This window comes from Carcharhinus amblyrhynchos, chromosome 3 (assembly GCF_965287045.1).
Source record: "Carcharhinus amblyrhynchos chromosome 3, sCarAmb.v2.hapA, whole genome shotgun sequence".
Classification (NCBI taxonomy): domain Eukaryota; kingdom Metazoa; phylum Chordata; class Chondrichthyes; order Carcharhiniformes; family Carcharhinidae; genus Carcharhinus; species Carcharhinus amblyrhynchos.
Genome location: NC_137326.1, coordinates 129,438,544 through 129,465,849, shown reverse-complemented (window position 1 = coordinate 129,465,849; position 27,306 = coordinate 129,438,544). Strand labels below are relative to the sequence as shown.

The following is a 27,306-nucleotide window of genomic DNA, read 5'->3' as shown; positions in this document are numbered from 1 at the left end:
TAGGTGGATCAATCATGCTAAATTGCCCCTTAGTGTCCCAAGATGTATAGGTTAGGGGGATTAGTACAGTAAATATGTAGGGCTATTGGGATAGGGCTTGGGAGAGTCAATGCAGGCTCAATGGGCCAAATGGCCTCCTTCTGCACTATAAGGATTTGAAGATCTACTGTTAACTGAAGAGGATTTGATTTATTATTGCCACATGTATAGATAGACAATGAAAAGTATTGTTTCTTGTGTGCCATAGAGATAAAGCATACCAGTCATAGATCTCATAGGGGAGAAGGAAAGGAGAGGGTGCAGAATGTGGTATTACAGTTATAACTGGAGTGTAGAGAAAGATCAACTTAATATATGATAGAAAAAGTAGACTGTGGATGTTGGAATCTAAAACCAAAAGAGAAAAAGCTGGAAAATCTCAGCAGGTCGGGCAGCATTTGTAAGGAGAGAAAAGAGTTAACATTTTGAGTGCCAGTGATCCTTTGTCAAAAGGGGCTTTGACAAAGGGTCATCAGATCTTCTCTCACACAGATGCTGCCAGATCTGCTGAGGTTTTCCAGCATTTTTTCTTTTGGTTTAATATAAGGTAGGTCCATTTAAAAGTCTGATGCAGCAGGGAAGAAGCTGTTCTTGAGTCGGTTGATATGTGATCTCAGACTTTTGTATCTTTTTTCCTCGAGTAAAAAGGTGGAAGAGAGTAAGAAGAGAATATATGGTGCTGGGGGAATTGCTCATGGGGGGGGTGGGGAGATGGGGACGTGGGGGGGAGGAGAGAGCTGGGGCACAAGCAATGGGCTGAATGGCCTCCTTCTGCACTGTATGGATTCTATGATCTACTGTTATCTGAAAAGGAAGAAGGGAGATCACGGCACTGAGGAATTGCTCATGGGGGAGGCAGGACAGACAAGATGGGCTGAAGGCCCTCCTTGTTCACTGTAAGGATTCTATCCGAAAAGGGGAGAATATGGCACTGGGAGAATTGCTCAGTTGTGGGGGGGGATGGAGCAGATTGGATGGGCTGAAGGGCCTCCCTGTACATTATAGAAATAATATGGCATTGAGGGTGACATGGGGCAGCCAGGGTGGGCTGAAAGGCCTCCCTATGCACTGTAGGAATTCTATCTGTAACAGGGAAAATATGGCACTGGCGGAATTGCTCAGTGAGGAGGAGTTGAGCAGAGTGGATGGGCTGATGGGACTCCCTGTGCTCTGTAGGGATTCTATCTGTCATAGAGAGAATATGGCATTGGGGAGAGATGGAGCAGCTAGGATGCGTTGAAGGGTCTCCCTGTCCACTGTAGGAATTCTATCTGTCATGTGGAGAATATGGCATTGGGGGTGAGATGGGGCAGCCAGGATAGACTGAAGGGTCTCCCTGTCGAGTGTAGGAATTCTATTTATCATAGAGAGAATGTGGCATTGGGGGTGAGATGGGGCAGCCAGGATAGACTGAAGGGTCTCCCTGTCCACTGTAGGGATTCTATCTGTCATGGGGAGAATATGGCATTGGGGGTGAGATGGGCAGCCAGGATGGACTGAAGGGTCTCCCTGTCCACTGTAGAGATTCTATCTGTCATGGGGAGAATATGGCATTGCGGGGGAGATGGGGCGGCCAAGGTGGGCTTAAGGGTCTCCCTGTGGTCTGTGGCAATTCTTGTGAATGAATGAATGGAGGGGGGACTCACGTGACGCAGGGGCTTTCCCCGGGCTGACGTCACGGCGCCGGTGTTGCAAGGTTCTAGAACGCGGTGTTGCGATTTTTTTTGTTTCTAAACATTCGGCTGCGAGCGGAGCGGAGCGGGGGGCTGGAGGCCGGGCGGAGGGAGAGGGAGACCCAGACCCGTGCCCTGTGCTCCTGCTCACCAGCCATGAGCCATCCTCCCGGAGCGGCCAGCGGCGGGGGCAAAGCCAGCAAGCACCCGGCTCTGTCCCCGGCCCCGAGCGGCCTGGCAGCAGCAGCAGCTTCCTCCTCTTCGGCTGTCTCTGCCGCCGGGGCTGTGGGCGGCTGCGGGACGGCGGCGGCGGCGGCGGCGATCATCGGGGTCGCTTCCCCCCCTCCTCCGCCGCCTCCTCCTCCGCCGCCGCCGCCGCCGCTGCACCATCACCAGGCGGTGGCCGCTGCTGCCGCCGCCGCCGCTGCAGCCGCCGCCGCCGCCGCTCAGGAGCTGACTTCCCTCTTCGAGTGCCCCGTCTGCTTCGACTACGTCCTGCCGCCCATCCTGCAATGCCAGGCCGGCCACTTGGTCTGCAACACCTGCCGCCAGAAGCTGACCTGTTGCCCCACTTGCCGGGGCTCCCTCACCCCCAGCATTCGCAATCTGGCCATGGAGAAAGTGGCTTCGGCTGTCCTCTTCCCCTGCAAGGTAAGACTCCTTTCGCCTCAGACCGTGGTCCCCCCCCCCCCTCACCCCACCCCCTCCCGGTGTGTCTTCTTGCTTGGAGAACCCTTAGAGAAGGTGGGGAGGGTTGGCTTGTGGAATGTCAACCAACAGTGATGCCAAAAGGGTTAGCCAAGGGCAGACATCACTGTTGTTGAGTGGGTTTGACATTCCAGCCCTCACCATCATGGTGGCATTGTGGTCAGCACTGCTGTCTCACAGTGCCAGGGAGCTGGGTTCGATTCCCGGCTTGGGTCACTGTCTGTGTGGAGTTTGTACGTTCTCCCCATATCTGTGTGCGTATCCTGTGGGTGTTCCAGTTTCCTTTCACAGTCCAAAGATGTGTGGGTCAGGTGCATTGGCCGTGCTAAATCGATCCTAGTGTCAGGGGGATTGACAGGGTAAATATGTGGTTATGGGAATAAGGCCTGGATGGGATTGTGGTCAGTGCAGAGCTGATGGGCTGAATGGCCTCCTTTGTCACTGTAGGGATTCTATACTACGATTCCATCTTTTCTCTCATTTCAGTAGCTCTGAAGCTATAGGAAGTTGAATGCTTCCTATAGGCAGAAAAATACTCTCATTCACAAACAAAAACTATTCACTCTGACTCTTCACTATTGCTGGGTGGCAGGCCTCAAGGAACAGCCTGTGTGTTCATCGCTAGGGTTAAGTGTGGAAGTCCCCTTAACATGGTGTCTGCATTTTGCTTCCTGGGAGTCAGGTACCATTGGATATTAGGCCTACCCTGTGATGGACCATCTGTCCCTGCCCCTTTGTAGTTTGCCTGTAACATCATAGAATCCTGACATTGCCAAAAGAGACCATTTGGCCCATCGGTCTGCAGACTCTCAGAATGAGCATGCCACCTAGGCCCTCTGCTCCATCCTATCCCTGTAACCCTGCCATTTACCGTAGCCAGTCCATCTAACCTACGCATCTTTGGGAGTGTGGGAGGAAACCGGAGCACGTGGAGGAAACAGACATGGTGAAAATATGCAAACTCCACAAAGACAGTAGCAGAATGGCTCTGATCACTGAGACACAAGTGTTCCATTTAAGTGCCATTGACTCCTGACCTGTGGATCTGCTGAGTGAATGGCAGAAATATCATGCAGGTAAGAAGGAAGATTGTTATTCTCGAATCTGGCAATGTTGTTACCTTGGGGGATTAGCATTGGCCGTGTGATGGTTGTGAGCTGGCAGCTGATAGCAGTGATGCGGAGATGCCGGCATTGGACTGGGGTAAGCACAGTAAAAAAGTGTGACATGGGTTCATCTCTCACTATCTGTAACCCCCATGGCTTGCCTTGGGCTTGCAAAATCTCACTAACTGTCCTGACTAAAGACAATACACATCTCTTTAACCTGTGCTTAACCCTCTCTCCAGTCACATTGTCTGTATCTTTAAGACTTGATTACCTGTAAAGAATCGCAATCCAACCATTATCTTGTAAACCGAGCTTGTGTCTGTACATGTGTTTGTGAACACAGCTGCCACTCACCTGATGAAGGAGCCTGAGACTCCGAAAGCTAGCGCTGCCAAATAAATCTGTTGGACTTTAACTTGGTATTGTGAGACTTGTTACTGAGCTGATAGCAGTACAGGGTTATGAAAATGGCAGAGGGAGATAGTTGAGCCTGGAGACGGTGTCAGGAAGATTCCTGGTATCCGAGCAGGGATTGGGAATGATTGGGTATAGAAGGTAGTAGAGTGGCACAGTGGTTACCACTGCTACCTCACAGCGCCAGGGACCAAGCTTGCGTCGTTGCCTGTGCGAGACTGCACATTCTCCCCGTGTCCGTGTGGGTTTCCTCCGGGTGCTCCGGTTTCCTCCCACAGTCCGAAAGACGTGCTGGCTAGAGGTGCATTGGCCATGCTAAATTCTCCCTCAGTGTACCCGAATAGGTGACTCGGGGATTTTCACAGTAGCTTTGTTGCAATGTCTATGTAAGCCCACTTGTGACACTAATAAATAAACTTAGTGAATGGTGTTGAAAGGCAAAACTGGAAAAGCATCTATTTAAGAGTAAAGAGTGATTGGGTAATGCTGGCCCCCATTGAAAGTAGCAGGGGAGCAGTGAGGGGCTGAAGTACTAAAACAGTGGTTTTAACCTTTTATATGGCATATCACACCTCTATATTTGAGGCATGTCTCCCATTTTCTTTGTTCCCTTACTGGGAACTTTGTTTTTAACTTGCCTCTCTTGCTTCTCCCAGGGGTTTTTGTACCTTTTTGAGTTTTTGCTTTTTGTCGGGGCACGTGTGGGACCTTTGTCTTCAACTCCAAGTCCACTGGGTCAATGCGCATGGGCCTGACCAACGTAAAAAAATTTAAACCGTGCTCATGTGGCTTTTTGCCTGTCAGCGCACGCACGGGAAGCCCGAGAGTTATCAGGTCTTAGAGATGCCAGCCAAAAGCTGAGGGCGAAGATGCATTTTAGTTCAATTACATGAGTTTTGAATCTTTTTTTTCCTGGTCTACTTGAGCTTTTACGGCACATCAGTGTGCCACGATACACTGGTTGGGAAACGCCCTACTAAACAACATGTAAGGCACAGTCTTGTGCTGTTGAGTTGCAGCTAGAATTTAACATTTAAGAAGTCAACCAGTGCTGCATTTAGATGCACATGTTAGTGTTAGCTGTGTGGCTTTTCTTGCAGTTCAATAACTTGGAAGTCATTTTGCTTTTAAGTAGAAATCTTTTTAAAAAAATGCATTTCTTTAGAATTTCTTAACTCCAATGTGGCATCAAAGCCACCTTTTTAAGGGTGGCACGGTAGCACAGTGGTTAGCACTGCTGCCTCACAGCGCCAGGGACCTGGGTTTGATTTCCGGCTTGGGTCACTGTCTGCGTGGAGTTTGCACGTTCTCCTTGTGTTTGCGTGGGTTTCCTCTGGGTGCTCCGGTTTCCTCCTACAGTCCAAATATGTGCAGGTTAGGTTGATTGGCCGTGCTAAATTGACCCTAGTTCTGGGGGAGGAAGGGGTTAGCAGGGTAAATATATGGGCTTATGGGGATAGGGTGGAATTGTGGTTGGTGCAGGCTGAATGGGCCGAATGGCCTCCTTCAGCACTGTAGGGATTCTGTGTTTCTATGAATCCAATTACTTGTGATCTTTAGTGAGCCTTTGTGTTCCTCAAAAGTAAAAAGTCTGACAACACCAGGTTTTAGTCCAACCTATTTATTTGATAATATACTCACTAGCTTTCGGGGTTACCCCCTTCGTCAGGTGAATGGAGAGTCCTCAAAAGTCAGAGAGCTTGGAATCTGCTCTGGCTGTGAGACAGGGTCATTCAGAATCAGGATTTCTGTGCAGATGTGTATTTGGAACCTTGTGTACTCCATTCACAGTTGAAACATGTTCTGCTGTCTCTTTCTGTAAAATAGTCTTGGTGGATTGAAATTGTGATTTGTTTGTTTAGTCTCTGCAGCATTGACTTTCCAATTAGAAGATTAAAAATCCCAGGTCTGTGGCAACTATGGCTGTTTTTATATAATTGAACATCCTCCGGGATGTATCCAAGGGCCAGACATCTGAATAACCCTCTCACCAACGTATCACAAGTTGGTATTTTCTCTGATGATTGCACATTAAGTTTGCAGTTCCTCAGATAACGAGGCAGTCTGATCCCACATGTAACAAAACCCGGACGGTGTTCAGGCTTGGGCTAATGAGTGCCAAGTAACATTTGTGCCAACAAATGCCAGGCTCTGACTGTCTCCAACAAGGAAATCTAACCACCTCCCCTTAATATTCATTGGCATTAACATTGTTGGATCCCCCCACCACCACGTCCTTGAGGGCAGTCAACACTGACCAGAAACTGAACAGATCCAGCCATACGAATACTGTAGCTGCAAGAACAGGTCAGAGGCTGATAATTCTGGGACAGTTGATGGATTTATTGACTCTCCAAAGCCATCTATAAGGCAGAAGTCAGGAGAATGATGGAATACTCTCCATTTGCCTGAAGGCATACAGCTTCATCACCATTGATGAAGCTTAACAGCATCAAACCAACCCACCCACCACCTTCAACATCCACTCCCTCCACCACTGATACACAATGGCAGCAGTATGCAGCATCTGAAGTATGCACTGCAGCATCTCGCCAAGGATCCTTCAACTACACAGAGGGTGGTTATAGAGGGTTATTTTTCAAACTGGAGGCCTATGATCAGCAGTGTGCCTTGCTGTTATTGTCTTTTATATTAACAATTTGGATGAGAATTTAGGAGGCAGGGTTAGTAAGTTTGCAGATGACCCCGGGATTGGTGACATAGTGAAGAAAGTTATTTAGGACCTTGATCAAGTGTGCTGATGAATGGCAGATGGAATTTAGTTTAGATAAATGCAAGGTGGTGCATTTTGGTAGATCGAACCAGGGCAGGACTTTGTTATTGGTAGGGCCAGGACTTACTCAGTTAATGGTAGTGCACTGGGGGGGGGGGGGGGGAGTTATCGAACAAAGAGATCTAGGGGTGCAGGGTTCATAGCTCCTTGAAAGTGGACTCGTAGGTGGATAGAGTGGTGAAAAAGACATTCAGCATGCTTGGTTTCATTGATCTGAACATTGAATACAGGAGTTGGGACTTCTTGTTGAAGTTGACATTAGTATGGTCACACTTGGAATAGTGTGTATAGTTCTGGTCACCCTATTACAGAAAGGATAGAGTGCAGAAAAGATTTACTAGGATGCTACCTTGATGGTTTGAGTTATGAGGAGAGAGTGGATAAACTGGGACTTTTTCCCCTGGTGTGTAAGAGGCTAAGGGGTGATATTATAAAGGTCTGTAAAATAATGAGGCGCATAAGTGAGGTAAATAGTCAGTATCTTTTCCCAGTTTAAACTCGAGGGCATAGTTTTAAGGTGAGATCCAGAGGGGCAATTTTTTTTCACAGAGGGTGGTGAGTGTCGGGAACAAGCTGCCAGAGGTAATAGTAGGGGCAGGTACAATTTTATCTTTTAAAGAGCATTTGGATAGTTACATGGGTAAGATGGGATATGGGCCAAATGCAGGCAATTGGGACTAGCTTAGTGATTTTAAAAAAAGGGCGACGTTGACAAACTGGGCCGAAGGGCCTGTTTCTACGCTGTAAACCTCTATGACTCTACACTTTCCCAACTCTTGCACTCTGCTAGGTGGAGGTAGAAGGGCAACAGATCCACGAGAAGGCCACCACTCTTCAATTCATACACCATCCTGACTTGGAAATGTGTCACCGTTTCTTCATTGTAGCTGAGTCAGAAATCTGGAGTGAGCTTGCTCACAGCAGTGGCTGTATCAACAGTACATGGGCTGCAGTGGTTCAAGGTAGCAGTGGCACAATAGCATGTTCTCCAGGGCAATTAGGAATGGGCAATAAACATTGGCCTGGGCAGTGAACAAGTGAAATAAAAATACTGGGTTAATGGGACCTGGTTTTCTCAGTGGTGACAACAGAAATCTGAAATGGATTTAAAGTTTATTAGTCACAAATAAGGCTTAACGTTAGCACTGCAGTGAAGTCACTGTGAAATTCCCCTAGTTGCCACAGTGCGGCACCTGTTCGGGTCAATGCACCTAACCAGCACGTCTTTCAGAATGTGGGAGGAAACCCACATAGACATGGAGAGAATGTGCAAACTCCACACAGACAGTGACCCAAGCCGGGAATTGAACCTGGGTCCCTAGCGCTGTGAGGAAGCAGTGCTAACCACTGTGCCACCGTGCCTTTGGAGAAGTGGTGAATATTTGAAAGACGGTTCTTCTAAAAGGTTATTGAGAGTCAGAGGATCGGCAGGAGTTTGAGTGATCCTCTGGTGCTGTGAAGTTCTGCTTTTGTAACAAGTGAATCACGTGAGAAGAAACAGCTGATGGGGCAGCAATCCCCAGTCACCTCATTCCCCGGGGAAGGGTTAATTAGCATTTCATAAGACCCACTGGTGTGAATGGCAATGTGATGGGACCATTGTTAAGGTGAAAGTTGGTGACACTGTTTGCTTTTCCACATCTCCGAGTAGTCCTGACGAGGGTTCTGATAGATGACACCTCTTCACCCGCTTGGCTGGAAGAGTTGCAGGGTGATGGTTGAACTCACCATTCTGATTTTATTCAAGTGCGGCTATTGGAGTTGGGTGAAAGCAAGACCTTCCCCTCCTTTTGCAGTGTGCAGAGCACTAGAATAAAGCCAGTAGGGTTGATAAGCTTAAATCCATATCTCTCCAAGTGTTCAAGAGTGTGTGTCTGTCCATTATAATAGTGAATTTGAAAGATGGAAATGACTTAGATACTCAATTGTGGAGAGTTCATCAGGGCTGTGGGGAAGACCAGGGGAGTGGAATTGGTTGGATAACTTCTTCAAAAGAGCCGGCAGCCGCACTGTAGGCCGGATTGGTCTCCTTTTGAGCTGTGTGTGTCTGGAGTTTATTTATTTAATGTCACAGGTAGTCTTACATTAACACTGCAATGAAGTTACTGTGAAAATCTGCTAGCCGCCACATTCCTGTGCCTGTTCGGGTACACTAAGGGAGAATTTAGCATGGCCAGTGCACCTAATCAGCGCATCTTTCAGAGCAAACGGAGCACCCAGAGGAAACCCACGCAGACACGGGGAGATTGTGCAGACTCTGCAGAGGCGGTGACCCAGGCTGGGAATCGAACCCGGGTCCCTTGCATTGTGAGGCAGCAGGGCTAACCACTGTGTGCCAGTTCTGCAGTTCTAGGATGCATGAGGGAGCCTGTGGAGAGACATAGTGAGACACCCAAATTGTGATCTGTTGATCTGCCAGCTTTGCGAACTGCTCCTACAATTAACATGCAGCCAGCAGATCTGCGTGGCATGGCTCCTTAATACCTCAGGTGTGTTCCTCGTTGCCACTTGTGTGATCCTCAAATGCAGCTTTCATCGGTTCGAGTGGGAATGAGTAGTGAAATCGTGCATTTTTTTATATTTTGACTGTTCACTTACAATCAAAAGTTTGCAGTGCAGTCAGTCGATGGGATTAATTTGCAAACACCCGACTCTGATGGAAGCGTTCAGTGAGGCATTCAAAGTATCCAGTGTTCCTACGCCATGTGAAGAATGCTTTCACGCAAAAATGCAGACTGCGTTACTTTTTAAACCTGCTTTGGCAAGCAAGGATTATCACAGGATTCTGATGAGGTCAGTGAGTTTTAGTCCAAAGTGATAACATGTTGCAGGCCAATATCCTGCTATGTTTCCAAGAAACATGGCTAAGCCAGTGTCCTGGTATTTCGGGCAATGATGTACTGAGATATGTGCATTTATATAGCACCTCTCAGACTGCTGAATGTTCCAAAGTGCTTTACATCCAGTGTAGGTACTTTAGAATTATCTTAGTGCAGGAAATGTGGCGATTAATCTGCATGTTGCAAGCTCCCATGCGCAGTGAGATAATAACCAGTTGATCTGGTTTCTATTTTGGCCCTTTACAGACTTGAGGGCATTGTACGTCCTCCTAAAAAGATAAGCAAGACCTCAGTTTCACGCCTCATCTGAAAAACAACTTCTCCAAATGTGCAATACTCCCTCGGCACTGCACTGGACTGTGTGCTCTGGATAGGCTCTTGAGCCTTTCAACCCAGAGACGGGAGTTTAAATTTTTTAAGTTTAGGCTTATATTAACACCATCGTTACGTTGCAATAACAACATTACTATGTAGTGCTTTAAAAGGTTACATGAGTCAATTCCAGCCTCGCAGATTACCTGGATCCAACATATTTCGCCTACCCTCGCAACAGGTCCACAGCAGACACAATCTTCCTCGACCTGCACTCAACCCTGGGACATCTAACAAAGACACTTACATCAGACTCCTATTTATTGACTGCAGCTCAGCCTCCAACACTATCATTCCTACAAAACTCCCTTCAAACTCAGTGGCCTGAGCCTCGGCCCCTCCCTCTGCGACTGGATCCTGAACTCCCTAACTCGCAGACAACAATCAGTAAAGATAGGCCATAACACCACCTCCACGATCATCCTGAACACTGGTTCCCCACAAGGCTGTGTTCTCAATCCTCTGCTATACTCCTTATACCCCTATGACTGTGTGGCCAAATTCCCCTCCAGTTCGATTTTCAGGTTTGCTGAAGACACCATCGTAGTGGGTCAGATTTCAAACAGTGATGAGACGGAGCACAGGAATGAGCTAGAGAATCTGGTGAACTGGTGCGGCTACAATAATCTCTCCCTCAATGTCAACAAAACGAAAGCGTTGTCATCAACTTCAGGAAGCAGAATGTGCCCTTTCTACATCAATGCCGGGGAGGAGGGGGGTGTGAAGTGGAAATGGTCGACAGCTTCAGGTTTTTAGGTGTCTGGATCACCAACCTATCCGTGTGTGTGTGTGTGTGTGTGTGTGTGTGTGTGTGTGTGTGTGTGTGTGTGTGTGTGTGTCCCGCCATGCCAACATTATAGTTAAGAAAGGTCTCCAGTGCCTCTACCTTCTCGGTGGACTAAGGACATTTGGCATGTCAACTACGACTCTCTCCAACTTTTACAGATGCGTTATAGAAAGCATTCTTTCTGCTCGTATCACAGCTTGGTATGGTTCCTGCTCTGCCCAAGACTGCAAGAAACTACAAAAGTCTGTGTGCTGTTGTTGGATGATTTGTAGCTTTGGGGTGCTGCAGTTTACCCCAGTGTCCTGTGAACACAGTGGGGAAAAATGTAGCCTGGGTTATGTGGCTCAATTGCTGTGCTCCAGCCTGCAGACACCTCCCATTCTCCTCTGTCCCCGGCACACCCGCACCACCCCACCCCCCTCCCCCCAAAAGCATTTGGACACCAAGTGAGGGCAGTGTATGGCTCAATTGTTGAATAAATGAGCAACTGGCTGATTCACAAGCGTGGGATAGATGCTTGGACAAGTGAATAAAATAAAAGTAAAATACTGCTGGGAATGTGCAATGAAAACAAAGTGCTGGAGAGATCAGCGGACATGGAAACAGCATTAATGTTTGGAGTCCAATATGACACTGATATGTTACGAGGAAGAGACACATTGGACTCAATGTTAACTCTGTTTCTCTCTCCGCAGATACTGCCGACCTTTTCCAGCACTTCTCCATTTTGACTGTAATGATCACTCGTGTTTTGATATTGTTAACTTTCAGAAGAAAGTTTTGGAAAAAGTTAAATCTTAGTCTGTTCATCGCTGTGTCTTTTGTAAACTGGGTGGAAATACTGACGTGTAGAAGTTGTGGCTAAAATAGCAACAAAATTGACATCCGTTTTAAGGAGAATTTTTTTTCAGGAAGTACATTTTCACAACACGTTCATGTAATGAATCAGCTTGTGTGTCTGCTGGTGATTTTCTTGTCAAGAACTTTGCCCTGTTTGCTACAGGAGTGATACAAAAAGAGTTTCCCTTCCTCCTTTTTAACTGGGCAGCACAGTGGTTAGCACTGCTGCCTCACAGCACTGGGGGCCTGGGTTTGATTCCCAGCTTGGGTCACTGTCTGTGTGGAGTCGGCATGTTTTTCCCGTGTCTGCGTGGGTTTCCTCCGAGTGCTCCAGTTTCCTCCCCCAGTCCGAAAGATATGCGGGTTCAGTGGATTGGCCGTGCTAAATAAGAGGAGATATATTCAAAAGTTTACCCACTGACTCTATTGGAGATGTGGAGATGGGAGCTGCACAAGAGGCCAGACCTGGAGGAACGTGCAGTTTTTGGAGCCTGATCGGGCTGTTTGAGGTCACACGCACAGGCGTAGATGTGGCCACGCAGAGATTTGAACATGGGGGCAGAGAATTTTAAATTTGAGATGATGGGAGACTGGAAGTCAATTTGGATCAGCAAACACAAGTGGATAATAGCAACATTGGGAGCTGATCTTCAGTGCTACAAGTGGAAGAGGGAGGTAATGGCCTAGTGGAATTATTGCTAGAGTATTAATCCAGAAACTCGGCTAATATCCTAGGGACCCAGGTTCGAATCCCGCCACGGCAGGTGATGGAATTTGAATTCAATAAAAAAAATCTGTAATTAATCTACTAATCATAAAACCATTGTCAATTGTTGAAAAGAAAAACCCCATCTGTTTTGCCTAATATCCTTTAGGGAAGGAAATCTGCCATCCTTTCCTGGCCTGGCCTACATGTGCCTCCAGAGCCACAGCAATGTGGTTGACTCTCAACTGCCCTTGGGCAATTAGGGGTGGGCAATAAATGCTGGCCCAGCCAGTGATGCCCATGGCCCAATATGAATTTTAAAAAATAGCCAGGATCCTTTGGTTTCACTGGGTCCAGTGCTCTCTGATACTTAATGTGTGGTGCATTAAATTAGTTAATACTTCCAATAAGGATAAAAAAAGTTAGGAAGGGAAGGCAGAGTAAGATTGCCTGCACAACACTTTGATCGAGCGATGATGCTCTGGATTTGATTTGACTTCTTATTGTCACGTGTATTAACATCTAGTGCAAAGTATTGTTTGTTGCGCGCTATACAGACAAAGCACACCATTCATAGAGAAGGAAAGGAGTGCGGAATGTAGTGTTATAGTCATAGCTAGGGTGCAGAGTTTAAAAGAATTAGAATGAAGTTTCAGAAGCATAAAACAAGAGTGAAAGATAGAAGTTATGCTGGGCACAGCTTGCAAGAAGTCCACTTGCTCTGGCGCCATCTTGGAAATGAGGTAATGAAGTGAGGAGCGAAGGCAGCAGAGCACTGATGCAGTTAACCATAGTTACCACACCGATCACAACCTGAAAGTTGTTGATCTAGAGTCAACCTGCCATCGTCTACCAAGAGTAAGGTTATAACTGCATGTCCCCTGGGTACTAACTATCTCCAGTGATTTATATTGCCTCAACTTAGTAGCAGGCCCCAAAACAGCAATCTAAACAAAAGCTGCTGGCTGAGGGCTGAAAGTGTGTGAATAATTGCGTCTTCCTTTTAACTTGACTCAATTTTTTTTTTCTTGTGGCCTGTGCTTGTTTTTGAGAGCTTAATGTTGAGAAGGTAACTTTTTTTTTGTTTAAATGCTTTTACTTTGATGGGTGACGGCTTTCTTTTGCTGATTTTTATTGCTTATTTTTTTAAAGATGCTTAATTATCAAGCACTGAAGTATCATGTGCACAATCCTGAGGGCACACTGTTGATGTAAACAGTTCAGCAAAACTGCTGGATGGTGACTGCAGGTGACTAAAGCTGTGTGCAGCAGAGATGGGGAGAGCATTCAACATAAAACAGCACCAAAATATGGGTGCCCATCTGTATACTCCCAAGTTCACTGAGCACGGGGCACTTTTGTATTATACAATGAACCATAGAACCCTTATAGTGCAGAAGGAGGCCATGATATACTGGCTTTGGAGGGGGTGCAGAGAAGATTCACTAGGTTGATTCTGGAATTGAGGCTTGTGAGGAGATTTTGAGACTATCTTCATTGGAATGCAGAAGAATGAGGAGACATCTTGTGGAAACATATAAGATTATGAAGGGAATAGGTAAGAAAAAAGCAGGGAGGTTGTTTCCACTGAGGGCATGACCTCAGAATAAAGGGGAGCACATTTAGGACTAAGTTGGGGGGGAACCTTTTCACCCAAAGGGTTGTGAATCTATGGAATTCCCTGCCCAGTTGAGGCTACCTTGTTGAATGTTTTTAAGGTAAGGATTTTTGATCAGTAAAGGAATTAAGGGTTATGGTGAGCAGGCGGGTAAGTGGAGCTGAGTCCGCAAAAAGATCAGCCATGATCTTATTGAATGGACTCGAGGTTCCAGAAGGCCTACTCCTGCTCCTAGTTCTTACGTATTCAGCCCATCGAGTCTGCACCGATCCTCCGAAGGAGCATCTTACCCTACTTTGGAAAGAGTAACAAGACAAGGAAGTCCTTGGTGAATGACAAGACACTAGGGAGCTCAGAGGAACGGAGAGATCTTGGATGCTTGCCCACAGATTGCTGAATGCAGCAGGGCAAATTTAATAGGGTGGTTGACAAGGCATATGGGATTCTTGCCTTTATCAGTTGTGGTAAGAGCAGGGAAGTTATGTTGGAGCTGTACAAAACTTTGGTTAGGCACTGTGTGCCGTTCTAGTTGCCACGTTATGGGAAGGATGTGATTGCAGTGGAGGGAGTGCAGAGGAGATTCACTAGGATGCTGCCTGGGATGGAGAATTTGAGTTGTGAAGATGGGTAGACTTTGGTTGTTTTCTTTAGAGCAGAGAAGACTGAGTGGGGATATGTTTGAGATAAGGTTAGAGAGATATGGACAGGACGCAGCTGCTTCCCTTAGTTGAAGGGTCAATAACAAAGGGTTTAATTTTTAAGGTGAGGGGCAGGAGGTTCTGTGGGGACCTGAGGGAGAAATGTTTTCCCCCGTAGGCTGGATGGTATCTGAGTGACTGAAGCTGTGTTCACCAGGGTTGGGAAGAGCATTCAACATAAACGGCACCAAAACGTGGGTGCCCCTCTGTATACTCCCATGTTCACTGAGCACAGTGCAATTCTGTATTAAACAATAGAACCCCTACTGTGCAGAAGGAGGCCAGGATATACTGGCACTGGAGGGGGTACAGGAAAGATTCACCAGGTTGATTCCGGCATTTAGAGGGTTGGCCTATGAGGCAAAACTGAGCAGGCTGGGACTATACTCATTGGAATTCAGAAGAATGAGAGATCTTATAGAAACATATAAGATTATGAAGGGAATAGATAAGATAAAAGCAGGGAGGTTGTTTCCACTGGCGGGTAAAACTGGAACCAGGGGGCATAGCCTCAAAATAAGCAGGAACAGATTTAGGACTGGAGAGGAGAACTTCTTCACCCAAAGGCTTGTGAATCTGTGGAATTCCCTGCCCAGTGAAGCAGTTGAGGCTACCTCATTGAATGTTTTTAAGGCAAGGATAGATACATTTTTGAACAGTAAAGGAATTAAGGGTTCTGGTGAGAGGGCGGGTAAGTGGAGTCCATGAAAAGATCACCCATTATCTTATTGAATGGTGGAGCAGGCTCGAGGTTCCATATGGCCTGCTCCTAGTCCTTATGATCTTATGATCCTGCTCCTAGTCCTTATGATCTTATATATTTGGCCCATCGAGCCTGCACCGACTACAATCCCACCCAGGCCTTATCCCTGAAACCCCACATATTTACCTGCTAATCTCTCTAACATACACATCCCTGGACACCAAGGGGCAATTTAGCATGGCCAATCAACCTAACCGGCACATCTTTGGACAGTGGGAGGAAACCCACGCAGACTCGGAGAGCGTGCAGACTCCAAAGACAGTGACCCAAGCCGGGAATCGAACCCGGGTCCCTGGAGCTGTGAGGCATCAGTGCTAACCGCTGTGCCACCGTGCTGCCCAAGGTTACAGAGATATGGACAGGAGGCAGCTATTCCCCTTAGTTGAAGGGTCAATAATGAAGGGACTCGATTTTTAAGATGAGGGACAGGACAGGACGGGCCCCAAGGGAGAAATGTTTTCCCCTGTAGGGTGGTGGGATGTCTGCCTGGGAGGAGTGGGAAACCGCACAACTTTTAAAGAGTGCATGGGTGAGTATTTGAAATGTTATAACATTTGAGGTTACGGCCTAACTGCTGGAAAGTGTGTTTCGTGTAGTTTAGTCAGTGCAGACTCAAGAGGCTAGAGGTACACTTCACAGCATGAATCTATGACTTTCTTCCCAAGTCATTATTTGCAGCGTGCATCAATCAATGCAGGCCCACGCTAAAATATTTTTAAACTGTGATTGTGGGAGTGTGATTGCTCTGATAGAACAGACTTAATTTGGCGCATACACTTGCCTTCTGTACTGTACTCCCACATTGTGTAGAAGCAAGTCCACTTTAAAATGATTAATTTTAAGAGATCACTTGTGTCTGCTGTGACCTGGAATGCACTGTCTTTGTGTGTCTGTCTGTCTGTCTGTGTGCTGGAGGCAGATTCAGTGCAGGCTTTCAACAGAGAATTGGACAATTATCCATGAAGAGAGGATGCGCAGGGTTGCGAGGAAACGGCTGGGGGCTGTGCGACTAGTTCAGTTGCAATTCCAGGGAGCCAGCACGGGCCAGTGGGCCAAATGGCCTACTTCTGTAACTATTCCTTGATTCTGTTTTCTAAACTTTGCCTGTTCAACACAGTGCCTGAAGAACTATTGAATCCTAACTTCAGTCACCACCTTAGAAAGAGGAGTGGTGGAAAATTACTCTTTAAAATAAAGTCCACCACTTAATGACTAGATTGCATCACTTTTTGTCCTGTCTTACTTTGGTTGATATTCCTTCAGCCTGTCTCAAGGCCTACGGTATTTTTAAAAACAGTTGCTCAATACAAAGGTCAGCGGAATATTTTGATTGTTTCCAAAGCTTATAGAGCACGCCACGCCAACATAAACAATTAACGAATGTGACCTCCAAACTAAACCTCTGTTAGATGGTGAATCAGAGGCACAGACAAATGTGCCAGTGACCCAAGTTCAAATTCCACCATTGGTAACTAAGACGTTTAAATTCAATTAGCCAATAAATCTGGAGTTTGAAAAATGGTATCAGTAATGGTGACCATGAGATTGTTGTAAATAGTGATCTCGTTCACTCTCGTCCTTTCTAGGCAAGGAAACCTGCCATCCGTACATGGTCTGGCCTACATGGGACTCAGAACCACAGCAATGTGATAGATTCTTAAAGTGAAATGAATGATCAAAATTGCTCTGATGTATTGTGTGTAGAATTCTGCAATGCAGAAGGAGGCCATTCGGCCCGTCGTGTCTGCACCAACTGCAATCCCACCCAAGCCCTAGCTAGTCCCCTGACACTAAGGGGGCAATCCACTGAGCTCGCACATCTTTTAGGACTGTGGGAAGAAACTGAAGCGCACGGAGAGAACATGCAGGCACCACGCAGACACTGACCCAAGCCAGGAACCGAACCCGGCTCCCTGGCGCTGTGAGACAGCAACGCTAACCACTGTGCTGCCCTGCAGTAGTTCAAGCAGATGGCTCACCACCACCTTCTTGAGGGCAATTAGGCAAGGGCAGAATTATCAGCAGTTGCCTTTGAGTTTGAGATAGTTATTCAAATATAGTAAATACGGTGCGATTTGCAATTGGGTCAGTTGTCCTGTTGGTGTTGCTAACCGTGAGTCGGAGAAGGCTGGAGCTGTTGAGCCACTATTCGAAGGCCAGAATCCATCAAGACCCCAACCCCCAGGGTTGCAGTCTGTTCCTGCAACAGGCTGGAAGTGTGATCACTGTGTTTTATAATGGGTTACTTTACTAACTTGAGTGGCTGCTAAGGGGCACACACAGGACAGAACAGCAAGGCAGGGCTTGTGAAGGTCTTGGTGAACCAGTTGGATTTTTACAACAATCCAGCAGCTTCTAAGGAAGGACCACAAATCACCATATTTATTGAATCAAGTCCTGCAATTTGCCTGCCTGAATATAACAAGTTGAACAAGTCCTAAAAATAGCCAGCAAATGTGGGCATAGGAGTGGAGTGGCTCCAATTACAGCCTGACACACATGATTCATCAGTTTCCATTATAAAGTGACGTAGGATTTTGTTGCTGTGTTGCCAGGTTGATGGTAGGGCTTTTCTTTATACTAAAAGCACAGCTTTAAAATTGTGATGCCAAGGAGTGCACAGCATACACACGACCAATATAGAACAGTGGATCTCCCATCAATTTGCCCTTGAGAGTTCGGACAAAGTGAATTTTCCGCTAAGAACCAGTGCAAAGATCATAGAATCCCTACAGTGCAGAAGGAGGTCATTTGGCCCATCAAGCCTGCAACAATCCCACCCAGGCCCTATTCCTGTAATCCCACATATTTACCCTGCTATACCCCCTGACGCTAGGGTCAATTTAGCACGACCAATCAACCTAACCCGCGCACCTTTGGACTGTGGGAGGGAACCAGAGCACCCGGAGGAAACTTGCGCAGACATGGGGAGAACGTGCAGATTCCACACAGACACCGTCCCGAGGCTGAAAATGAACCTGGATCCCTGGGCTATGGTGCTTACCACTATGCCACCATGCTGGAGTTTTGACTATGGGCCGCGGTCTGTAGGTGCAAGTGTGTATCAGAACAGTGGCATCAGATAATGTGTGTAGGCTATGTAGCGAATTTAGTATCATCTGGAGAAAGATATGAGTCAGCGTCCAGTACAATTTACCACACAACAACGAGCCACTTGTTCCAACTGGTACATGCCATTGTTTATCCTCCACTTTGGCCGTATGCCAGGCCTCCTCTTCAAACCACATCAACATAACCTTCTATTCACCTCTCCCCTGCGCACTTATCTAGTTTCCTCTTAAATGCATCTGTACCATTGACCCCGACGACTCCATGGGGTAGCAAACTCCACATTGTAACCGCTCTTTAAGCACTGAGTTATCTCCTGAATTCCTTTGGATGTAATAATGACTAACTCTTATTGGCGATCAATCAGCTATGATAGTACTCTCACCCGAGTCAACATATCGTTGCCTCAGGTTCCAGTTCAGAGGCTTGTGGGGGGGGAGGGGTAAAGAAACCTAGGCTGACACTTGAATGTGGTGCTGAGGGAGTGCTGCATTGTTGGAGATGCCATCTTTTGGACATGATGTTAAATCTGTCAGAAGCTGCTTCCCTCAGATGGATGTAGAAGATTCCATGGCACTATTTTGAAAAGGAATCGTGCCCCAGTCAATATTTATGCCTTCATTAATACACCAAAACAGAATATCTGGTCATTATTCTAATCCTATTATTGTCCGTCTCCTGCTCCCTTGTTCCTGCTGTCATTGTATTGCTGTTGGTGAGAGCTTGTGCACAAATTGGCTGTGTACAGTGTCTATACTTCAAGTATAATTCACTAAAAATTAGAGCTTTTGGGTTTCCTGAATTTTTAATTTTTCTTTCATGGGATGTGGGGGGTTGCTGGCTGGGCTAGCATTTGTTGTCCATCCCTAACTGCCCATGAACTGAAAGGCTTGCTAGGCCATTTCAGAGCTGGCTAAGAGTCAACTGCATTGCTGTGTGTCTGGAGTCACACATATCATTAGATGAGAATTATTGAAATCTTTACAGTACAGAAGGAGGCCATTCGGCCCATCGAGCCTGCACTGGCAACAATCCCATCCAGGTCCTATCCCCGTAACAGCACATATTTATCCTGCTAATCCCCCAACATTAAGGGAGGATTATCATTGGCCAGTCAACAAAACCCACACATCTTTGGGCTGTGGGAGGAAACTGGAGGAAATGCATGCAGACACAGGGAGAATGTGCAACACAGACAGCGACCTGAGGCCGGAATTGAACCTGGTTCCCTGACGCTGTGAGGCAGCAGTGTTAACCGTTGTGCCGCCGTGCTGACCTCATGCCTCTGCAGATGTCTTTAAAGTTGAGGTACATTGCCCTACGTGGGCACATTTTAAAGCATTCGAAAACAATTGTTTCAAAAATGACTAAGAAACTTATGCAGATATAACCAGCGAATGAACAGTATAGATTTTTTTTTTCAATCAGTTTCAGATAGGATCCATGGACACTCTGCTATCTTCTGCATTCTTTGCAAGTGGCAAATGCTGTTGAGCATTGCCTTGTCAGGAAAGTAACAAGCCCAGAGTCACACATCTTTGGACTGTGGGAGAAAACCAGATCACCCGAGGAAACCCGTGCAGACACGGGGAGAACATGCAAACTCCACACAGACAGTGATCCGAAGCCGGGTCCCTGGCACTGAGAGGTAGCAGTGCTAACCACTGTGCCACCATGCCGTGTAATCCAGGCCAAGTGAGGATGACAGATTTCCTTCCCTAAAGGGCATGAATGAACCAGATGGTTTCGTGGTCACCAAGACTGAAACTAATTCTCAATTCAAGATTTTATTAGTTGAATTTAAATTTTACCAACTGCTGTGGTGGGATTTGAACCCATGTCTCCAAAGCCTTAGACTTGGGGTCACTGGATTGCTATTTCAGTGACCGTACCACTCTACCATCATCTCCCTGGGCAAGGTGCTACATAAATGCAAATGTTTTTCTTTTTTTATATCTGTTGAATTTTGATTCCCCGGAAAGTTCCCCTGAAACTCTTTCTACACCAACCCTATTAACACTTCTTCATGAATTCTGTCGTATTATCTAAAATGGAGACAGATAAAGCGTTTTTACTAGTCAAATTACATTCCCATGGATACTCTGTTTGGTATTTAAAACAATTTACCAGAAAGTCATTTCTGTTTGACCAGAGGTGAAGAACATATCAAACTGGGAGGCCGCGGGGAGCTGGCTCATGAATAATGAAAAGTATCAAAGTTAATTTATCTACTGCACGTGGATGGGGTGGCCCAATGACATATTGCAAAGAAAGACTTGTATTTCTATCACGATTTTCCCAACCTTGGATGCCGCGAGGCGTTTTACACCCAGTGAAGCACTTGTCATCACTGTTGTAATGTAAGAAATGTGGGCAGCGTGGTGGCACGGTGGTTAGCACTGCTGCCTCACAGTGCCAGGGACCGGGTTCGATTCCTGGCTTGACTCACTGCATGTAGTCCCCGTGCCTGCGTGGGTTTCCCCCTGCTGCTCCGGTTTCCTCCCGCAGTCCGATAGACTTGCTGGTATGGGGAGGGGATGGCTTCGTGGTATTTTTGCTAGATTATTAATCCAAAAAAAAAATGGGGACCTGGGTTCGAATCCTGCCATGGCAGACAGTAGACTTTGGTTGAAATAATAAAACATCTGGAATTAAGAATCTACTGATGACCATGAAACCATTATCAGTTATTGAAAAAACCTATCAGGTTCGCTAATGTCCTTTTAGGGAAGGAAATCTGCTGTCCTTACCTGGTCTGGCCTACATGTGACTCCAGACCCACATCAACATGGTTGACCCTCAAGGACAGCTAGGGAGGGGCAAAAATGCTGGCTGTTCAATGATGAACATGTCATCATTCCTCCGGAAACTCCGGTTTCCTCCGGGTACTCCAGTTTTCTCCCACAGTCCAAAGATGTGTGGGTTAGGTTGATTGGCCATGCTAAGAAATTGCCCCTTAGTGTCCAGGGATGCGTAGGTTAGAGGGATTAGTGGCCATAATATGGAGGTAGGGCCTGGGTGGGATTGTGGTCGGTGCAGACTCGATGGGCCGAAGGGCCTCTTTCTGCACTGCAGGCTTTTATGATTCTATGTTCCACGAATGACCAAGAAAAAAGGTGCATTGGCCACGCTAAATTTTCCCTCAGCGTACCTGAACAGGCACCAGAGTGTGGCAGTCAGAGGACTTTCACGGTAACTTCATTGCTGTGTTAATGTAAGCCTACTCGAAACACTAATAAATAAATGAGGAACTCGAGCCCACACCTTCTGTCTCTGAGGCAGGAGTGTCACCAGCTGTACCGGACTGACTCCAGGGGGGTGTCATGGGGTAGCTAAGAAGTGGCTGGTCGCTGGTATCAGATGGGTCGGTAGCCACTCGCCGTATGTCAGTAGGGGGGCAGTCGTTAGTGACGAGTAGGTGTTTGAGTTGTCAGTTAACTATCTGTTTTGTCAACAGTTGGAAAATTCTAGATGCACTCCTTGCAGCGTTGTGGTTTTACAGTTCTGGAAACGGTTGGGTCAGTGTGCAGCACTTACCTTCCTAGTCTGACTGGTTTATTGAGCTCAGCAGCTTCATACTGTGGCGAACACCCACACAGCATCGCTCTTCACTGCCACGTGGGCCGTGTCCTGGCATTTCCAGTTCCCCGGCAGCTGTTTTGACATGTGACTCATTGTGAAGCGATAGACCTTCTATTTCCCCAGACGCCAGCCGCATTTCTTAGCAAAGTGACTTTTTTTTTTCATGCATGGTTTTTTTTTTATTTCCCGTGCAAGCTCACTTTCTCTGTCACATCCAGTACGTTACTAGTGCCTTGGACATCGAGCAGAATGAGTGATGGATTTGGGGCAGTCAAATCAATTATATCCTGAATTCCAACAACTTGCATAATGCTGTCTCATTTTGCTGCGCTTAAGCCCTCATCTACCCATCAAAATATACTCGGGGGTTAGCAGTAACCCACTTCAGGATTGAAGTGTCGCCAGTCCAAAGATGTGTGGGTTAGGTTGATTGGCCGTGTTAAGAAATTGTCCCTTAGTGTCCAGGGGCGCGTAGAGAGATTAGTGGGTATAATATGTAGGGATATGGGGGTATGACCTGGGTGGGATTGTGTTCGGTGCAGACTCGATGGGCCGAAGGGCCTCTTTGATCTTGTAGGGTTCTATGATCTATGATCTAAGAATAGTTGTAAGTTTTTTCACTCGAGCTCTCCGTTCACAGTTTCCACCCCTCCCATTCCACCCAATGACGAAAGGGAATTTGAATCATTGGAATATTTTGTGTCAACACCCCTTATTTCATGACTCGATTTTTCAAGCCTGCTATTACTCTTTGTGCTTAAATTACACTTCTGTGGAATTATATGCCTGGTTTAAAGTTTATTAATATCACAAGTAGGCTTACATCAACACTGCAATGAAGTTACTGTGAAAATGCCCTAGTGGCTCCATCACCTGTTTGGGTACACTGAAAGAGAATTTAGCGTGGCCAGCACACCCGGAGGGGAAACACCCACACAGACACGGGGAGATTGTGTAATCTCCACACAGACGGTGACCCATGCCGGGAATTGAACCTGCATCCCTGGTGCTGTAAGGGCAGTGGAGAAACAGAAGGGGCATGGGGACTAATTGGGGAGCTCTTGCAAAAAGTGGGCACGGGCACTCAGGTTCTGAGCAGGTGCCAACCTTTCCTCTTCTTCGATGCCGGTTGTAATATCCTCAGCTGAATCCCAGGCTAACTCCCAAAGTCTGAGGTACCAAACTTGTGACTTCCCTGGTCTGAGGCCCAGTGCCAACTGAGCAATGCCTTTCTCATGGGATCCAAGTGTCTCTGCTAAAACCAGCATTTATCACCCTGCCCTCGTTGATCTTCACAAGCTCCATGGTGAGCCGACTTCTTGAACTGTGGTGGCCCGTGTGGTGTTAGGAAGGGAGTTTTCAGATTTTCGACCAACGAAGATGAAAAAAGTGCTTATACAGTTCCAAACCAGGGTGTGGTGTGGCTTGGTGGGGAACCTGCAAGTCCCCATGCATCTGCTGCCCTTCTTGGCTCCAGAGGTGTGGGTTTGGAATATGTTGTTGAAGGAGCATTGGCAAGTGCATCTTCTATAGGATACAGATTATTGTGTACCGATAGAGGGAGTGAATATTTTTAAAGTGATGGATGGGCTGCCAATCCTGGGTGGTGTTGAGTTTTGTTGCACTCATCCAGGCAAGTGGAGATTATTTCATCACACTCCTGACTTGTGCCCTGTAGGTTGTAGACAGGCTCTGATGAGACAGGAGGAAGGTTACTTGTCACAGAATTCCCAGCCTCTAATCTCTTAGTCATATTTATTTGGCTGGTCCAGTTGAATTTATAGTCAATGCTAACTGCCAAAAGTTGTTTTTAGCATTTTTTGGTCATAATTTGATCCAGTAACATAAGTTAATGAACGTAATTAAAAGTGTTGTCATAAGTCTTCAGAAATAGAAGTCCCTTCACCACCTTTATTTACAAACAGCAGAACACAGTGCTCGCAGTCAGCAGTCTACCTCCGGGGGGTGTCAGAGGAACTGACAGTCCCAGTTAAGTACAAGGCAAAGATGCCCTGATTGGCCCATCAATTGGATCCTTAATCAGGGAGCTCATACTCTAATAGGCCAATCTCAAGGGCCTGATTGAAGTCATTACAAGTGTTAGCATAGTAACTTTGTGTTATTCATAGAATCCCTATAGTGCAGAAGGAGGCCATTCAGCCCATGAGGTCTGCACCAATTCTCTGACAGAGCATCTTACCCAGACTCATTACCCCACCCTATCCCTGTAACCGCACACATTTACTATGGCTACTCCATCTAACCTAAACACTGGGGACACTAAGGTGCAATTTAGCATGGCCAGTCCAGCTAGCCCACACATCTTTGGACTGTGGGAGGAAACCAGAGCACCCAGAGGAATCCCACGCAGGGATTCAAAATATGATTCAACAGTTTGAATGAAGACTAGACTGCTGTATATTGCAATGCTTTGCCTGTGCTTTTACATGAAGCTATGTAGTAACCATTAATGTTTTACGTAATGGACAGCACAGTGGTTGGCACTGCTGCCTCTCAGCAGCAGAGACCCAGGTTCAGTTCTGGCCTAGGGCTATTGTTTGTGTGCAATCTGCATATTCTCCCTGCGTGGATTTCTTCCAGGTGCTCCAGTTTCCTCCCACAGTCCAAAGATGTGCGGGTTAGGTGAGTTAACCATGCTAAATTATCCCTTAGTGTCAGGAGATTAGCAGGGTAAATATGTAGGGTTATGGGGACAGGGTCTGGTGGGATTGTTGTCAGTGCAAGCTCAATGAGCTGAATCGCTCCCTTCTGCACTGTAGAAATTCTATAATTCTATGTGCAAAGATTTCTTGGGGGTTGGAGGGGAACATCCAGTACAAGCAGGTTGCTAATTGAGAGACAGTAGAGAAAGGTGTGGGTGAAGTAGAGATGGTTGGAGATGGGATAATTACAGTTTTTCATTAGATGGTAGCCAATATTACTGAGGAAAGGAAATATTTGGTCCTTTTACAGAAGCTACAGTGAATTACATATTCAGATTATAACAATCTCAATGTGCGATTTGCCACCAGATGAAGATAATTGGACTTGAGCAGTGTGTAAACATGTGAAGCCAGTTTGCAAAATGACCATCTCTCAGATGGCTCAACTGAGTGAGAGTCCGCATTGGAATGGTGTTTTGGGTTTATCAATAAATTGACTTGCAAAGAAATTGTCAGGTACTTAGTATGCGGTGACCTTTTACTGTGCTGTACTGTGAGTAAACGAGCTGCTGTTACAAATCTCTTTCATCTCTTCGTTTTCTTCTCTTCCTTTTGTCTCTTCCCCAATGCAGACCTGAACCCGGATTTAGCATCCACTGCCTCCTCCTCCTCCATCAGCTAAACCCCGATTAGCCTCAGCGTGGATTAGACTCTAAGGCTTTCTTTAGCTGGTATGTCTCAGTGCCAGCCTACTGACCCTGAGTCAGAAGGTGGTGGGTTCAAAGTCTGATTCCAGAAACTGGAGTATTAAATCCAGGCTGAGGTTTCCAGCGCAGTGCTGGAGGAGCCCTGCCTTGTCAGAGGTACCACTTTTCAAATGAGACATTGAATGGAGACCTCCACCTACTCTCGAGGGTGAAAATAAAAGCTCCCGCTTCACTAACTTGGGAGGGGGCTCTCCCTCCTTCCCTCTCTCCCCTCCCCCATTCCCCTTCTCCATTCCCCCTCCCCCGGCCATATTTATCCATCAGCCAGGATCACTGAAAGTGGATTTTCTAGTTATTAGCACCTTGCTATGTTTTGCAAATCTTTCAGCACACAATTACTTTCATTCATTGATAAAGATGTGGGTGTTGCTGGCTGGGCCAGCATTTTTTTTTAACCCATCTCTAGTTGCCCATGAGAAGATGATAGTGAGTTGTCTTCTTGAACTTACTGCGATTCTAATGTTTGCTGCTGTTTTCCTTAGTGATGACACTTCAAAAATATCATTGGCTGTAAAGTGGGTTCATGAAGGTGCTATATAAATTCTTCCTTTTAGTCTTGAGCCTTGCTAGAACAGAATTCCTGCAGTGCAGAAAGGGATACTTGGCCCATTGAGCCTGCACCAACAACAATCTCACCCAGCCCCTATCCTCTAAGCTATTTATCCTGTTGGTCCCCCTGACCCTAAAGGTCAATTTAGCATGGACAATTCACCTAACCCGCACATCTTTGGACTGTGGGAGGAAACTGGAGCACCCGGAGGAAACCCACGCAGATATAGGGAGCAAGTGCAATCTCCACACAAACAGTGACCCAAGCCAGGAATCGAACCCAGATCCCTGGCAGTGTGAAGCAGCAGTGCTAACTATTGTGCCATAAGGGGGAGTTTCCTGTTATCAATGAAGCTCCTGTTCTCTCTTATAAAAATATAAGCAGATGCTATTTGAATTTCACCACAAAACAAAGTCTAACTAATGAGGACAGTAGGTAACGTGAACTGGGCAGTTTTTTAATGTCCCCGTTTGAACAATATCTAGTGGAACTGAGTTATTGAAAAGGCAGAGCCAGTGTTGAATGGAGAGTGTGAGGGTGTCGTTATTAAACATTTGTTGTTTCTCTGTCGTCCTTTAGTATGCGTCAACTGGATGTCTGCTGACCCTCCATCACACCGAGAAGCCAGACCACGAGGATGCCTGCGAGTACCGCCCATACTCCTGCCCCTGCCCCGGGGCCTCGTGCAAGTGGCAGGGCTCCCTGGAGCAGGTGATGTCGCACCTGGTGCACGTCCACAAGAGCATCACCACCCTCCAAGGGGAGGACATTGTCTTCCTGGCCACGGACATCAACCTGCCCGGGGCGGTGGACTGGGTCATGATGCAGTCCTGTTTCGGGCGGCACTTCATGCTGGTGCTGGAGAAGCAGGAGAAGTACGAGGGCCACCAGCAGTTCTTCGCCATCGTGCTGCTGATTGGCGCCCGCAAGCAGGCGGAGAACTTTGCGTACCGGCTGGAGCTGAACGGCAACCGTCGCCGCCTGACGTGGGAGGCCACGCCGCGCTCCATTCACGATGGTGTCGCCACCGCCATTATGAACAGTGACTGCTTGGTCTTTGACGCGGCCATCGCCCACCTCTTTGCGGACAATGGCAACCTGGGAATTAACGTGACCATTTCGACTTGCTGTTCATGATATTTATGTGGCGGCAGTGCTCGGAATTGCCAATGTTGTGATGACTTGTTGCTTATTTTTCTGTCTGTCTTCTCTAGATTAGACACGAGATCATTGTGAAGCTTTATTGACTGTGCCAATTTATTTAAATTATGTTACCATCATAGCTTTTTTTAAATAAATATATATTTCAGAGCA

At 46.7% G+C, this 27,306-nt stretch overlaps 1 protein-coding gene across 1 annotated transcript; it reads left to right on the top strand.

The window, feature by feature from the left end:
• Positions 1-1,736: 1,736 nt before the first annotated feature.
• Positions 1,737-27,306, top strand: LOC145341541 (E3 ubiquitin-protein ligase SIAH1-like). Its single transcript, XM_080186518.1, has 2 exons — positions 1,737-2,363; positions 26,572-27,306. Exons 1-2 carry the CDS (start codon positions 1,869-1,871, stop codon positions 27,127-27,129), a joined length of 1,053 nt encoding a protein of 350 aa, XP_080042644.1. The 5' UTR covers positions 1,737-1,868; the 3' UTR covers positions 27,130-27,306.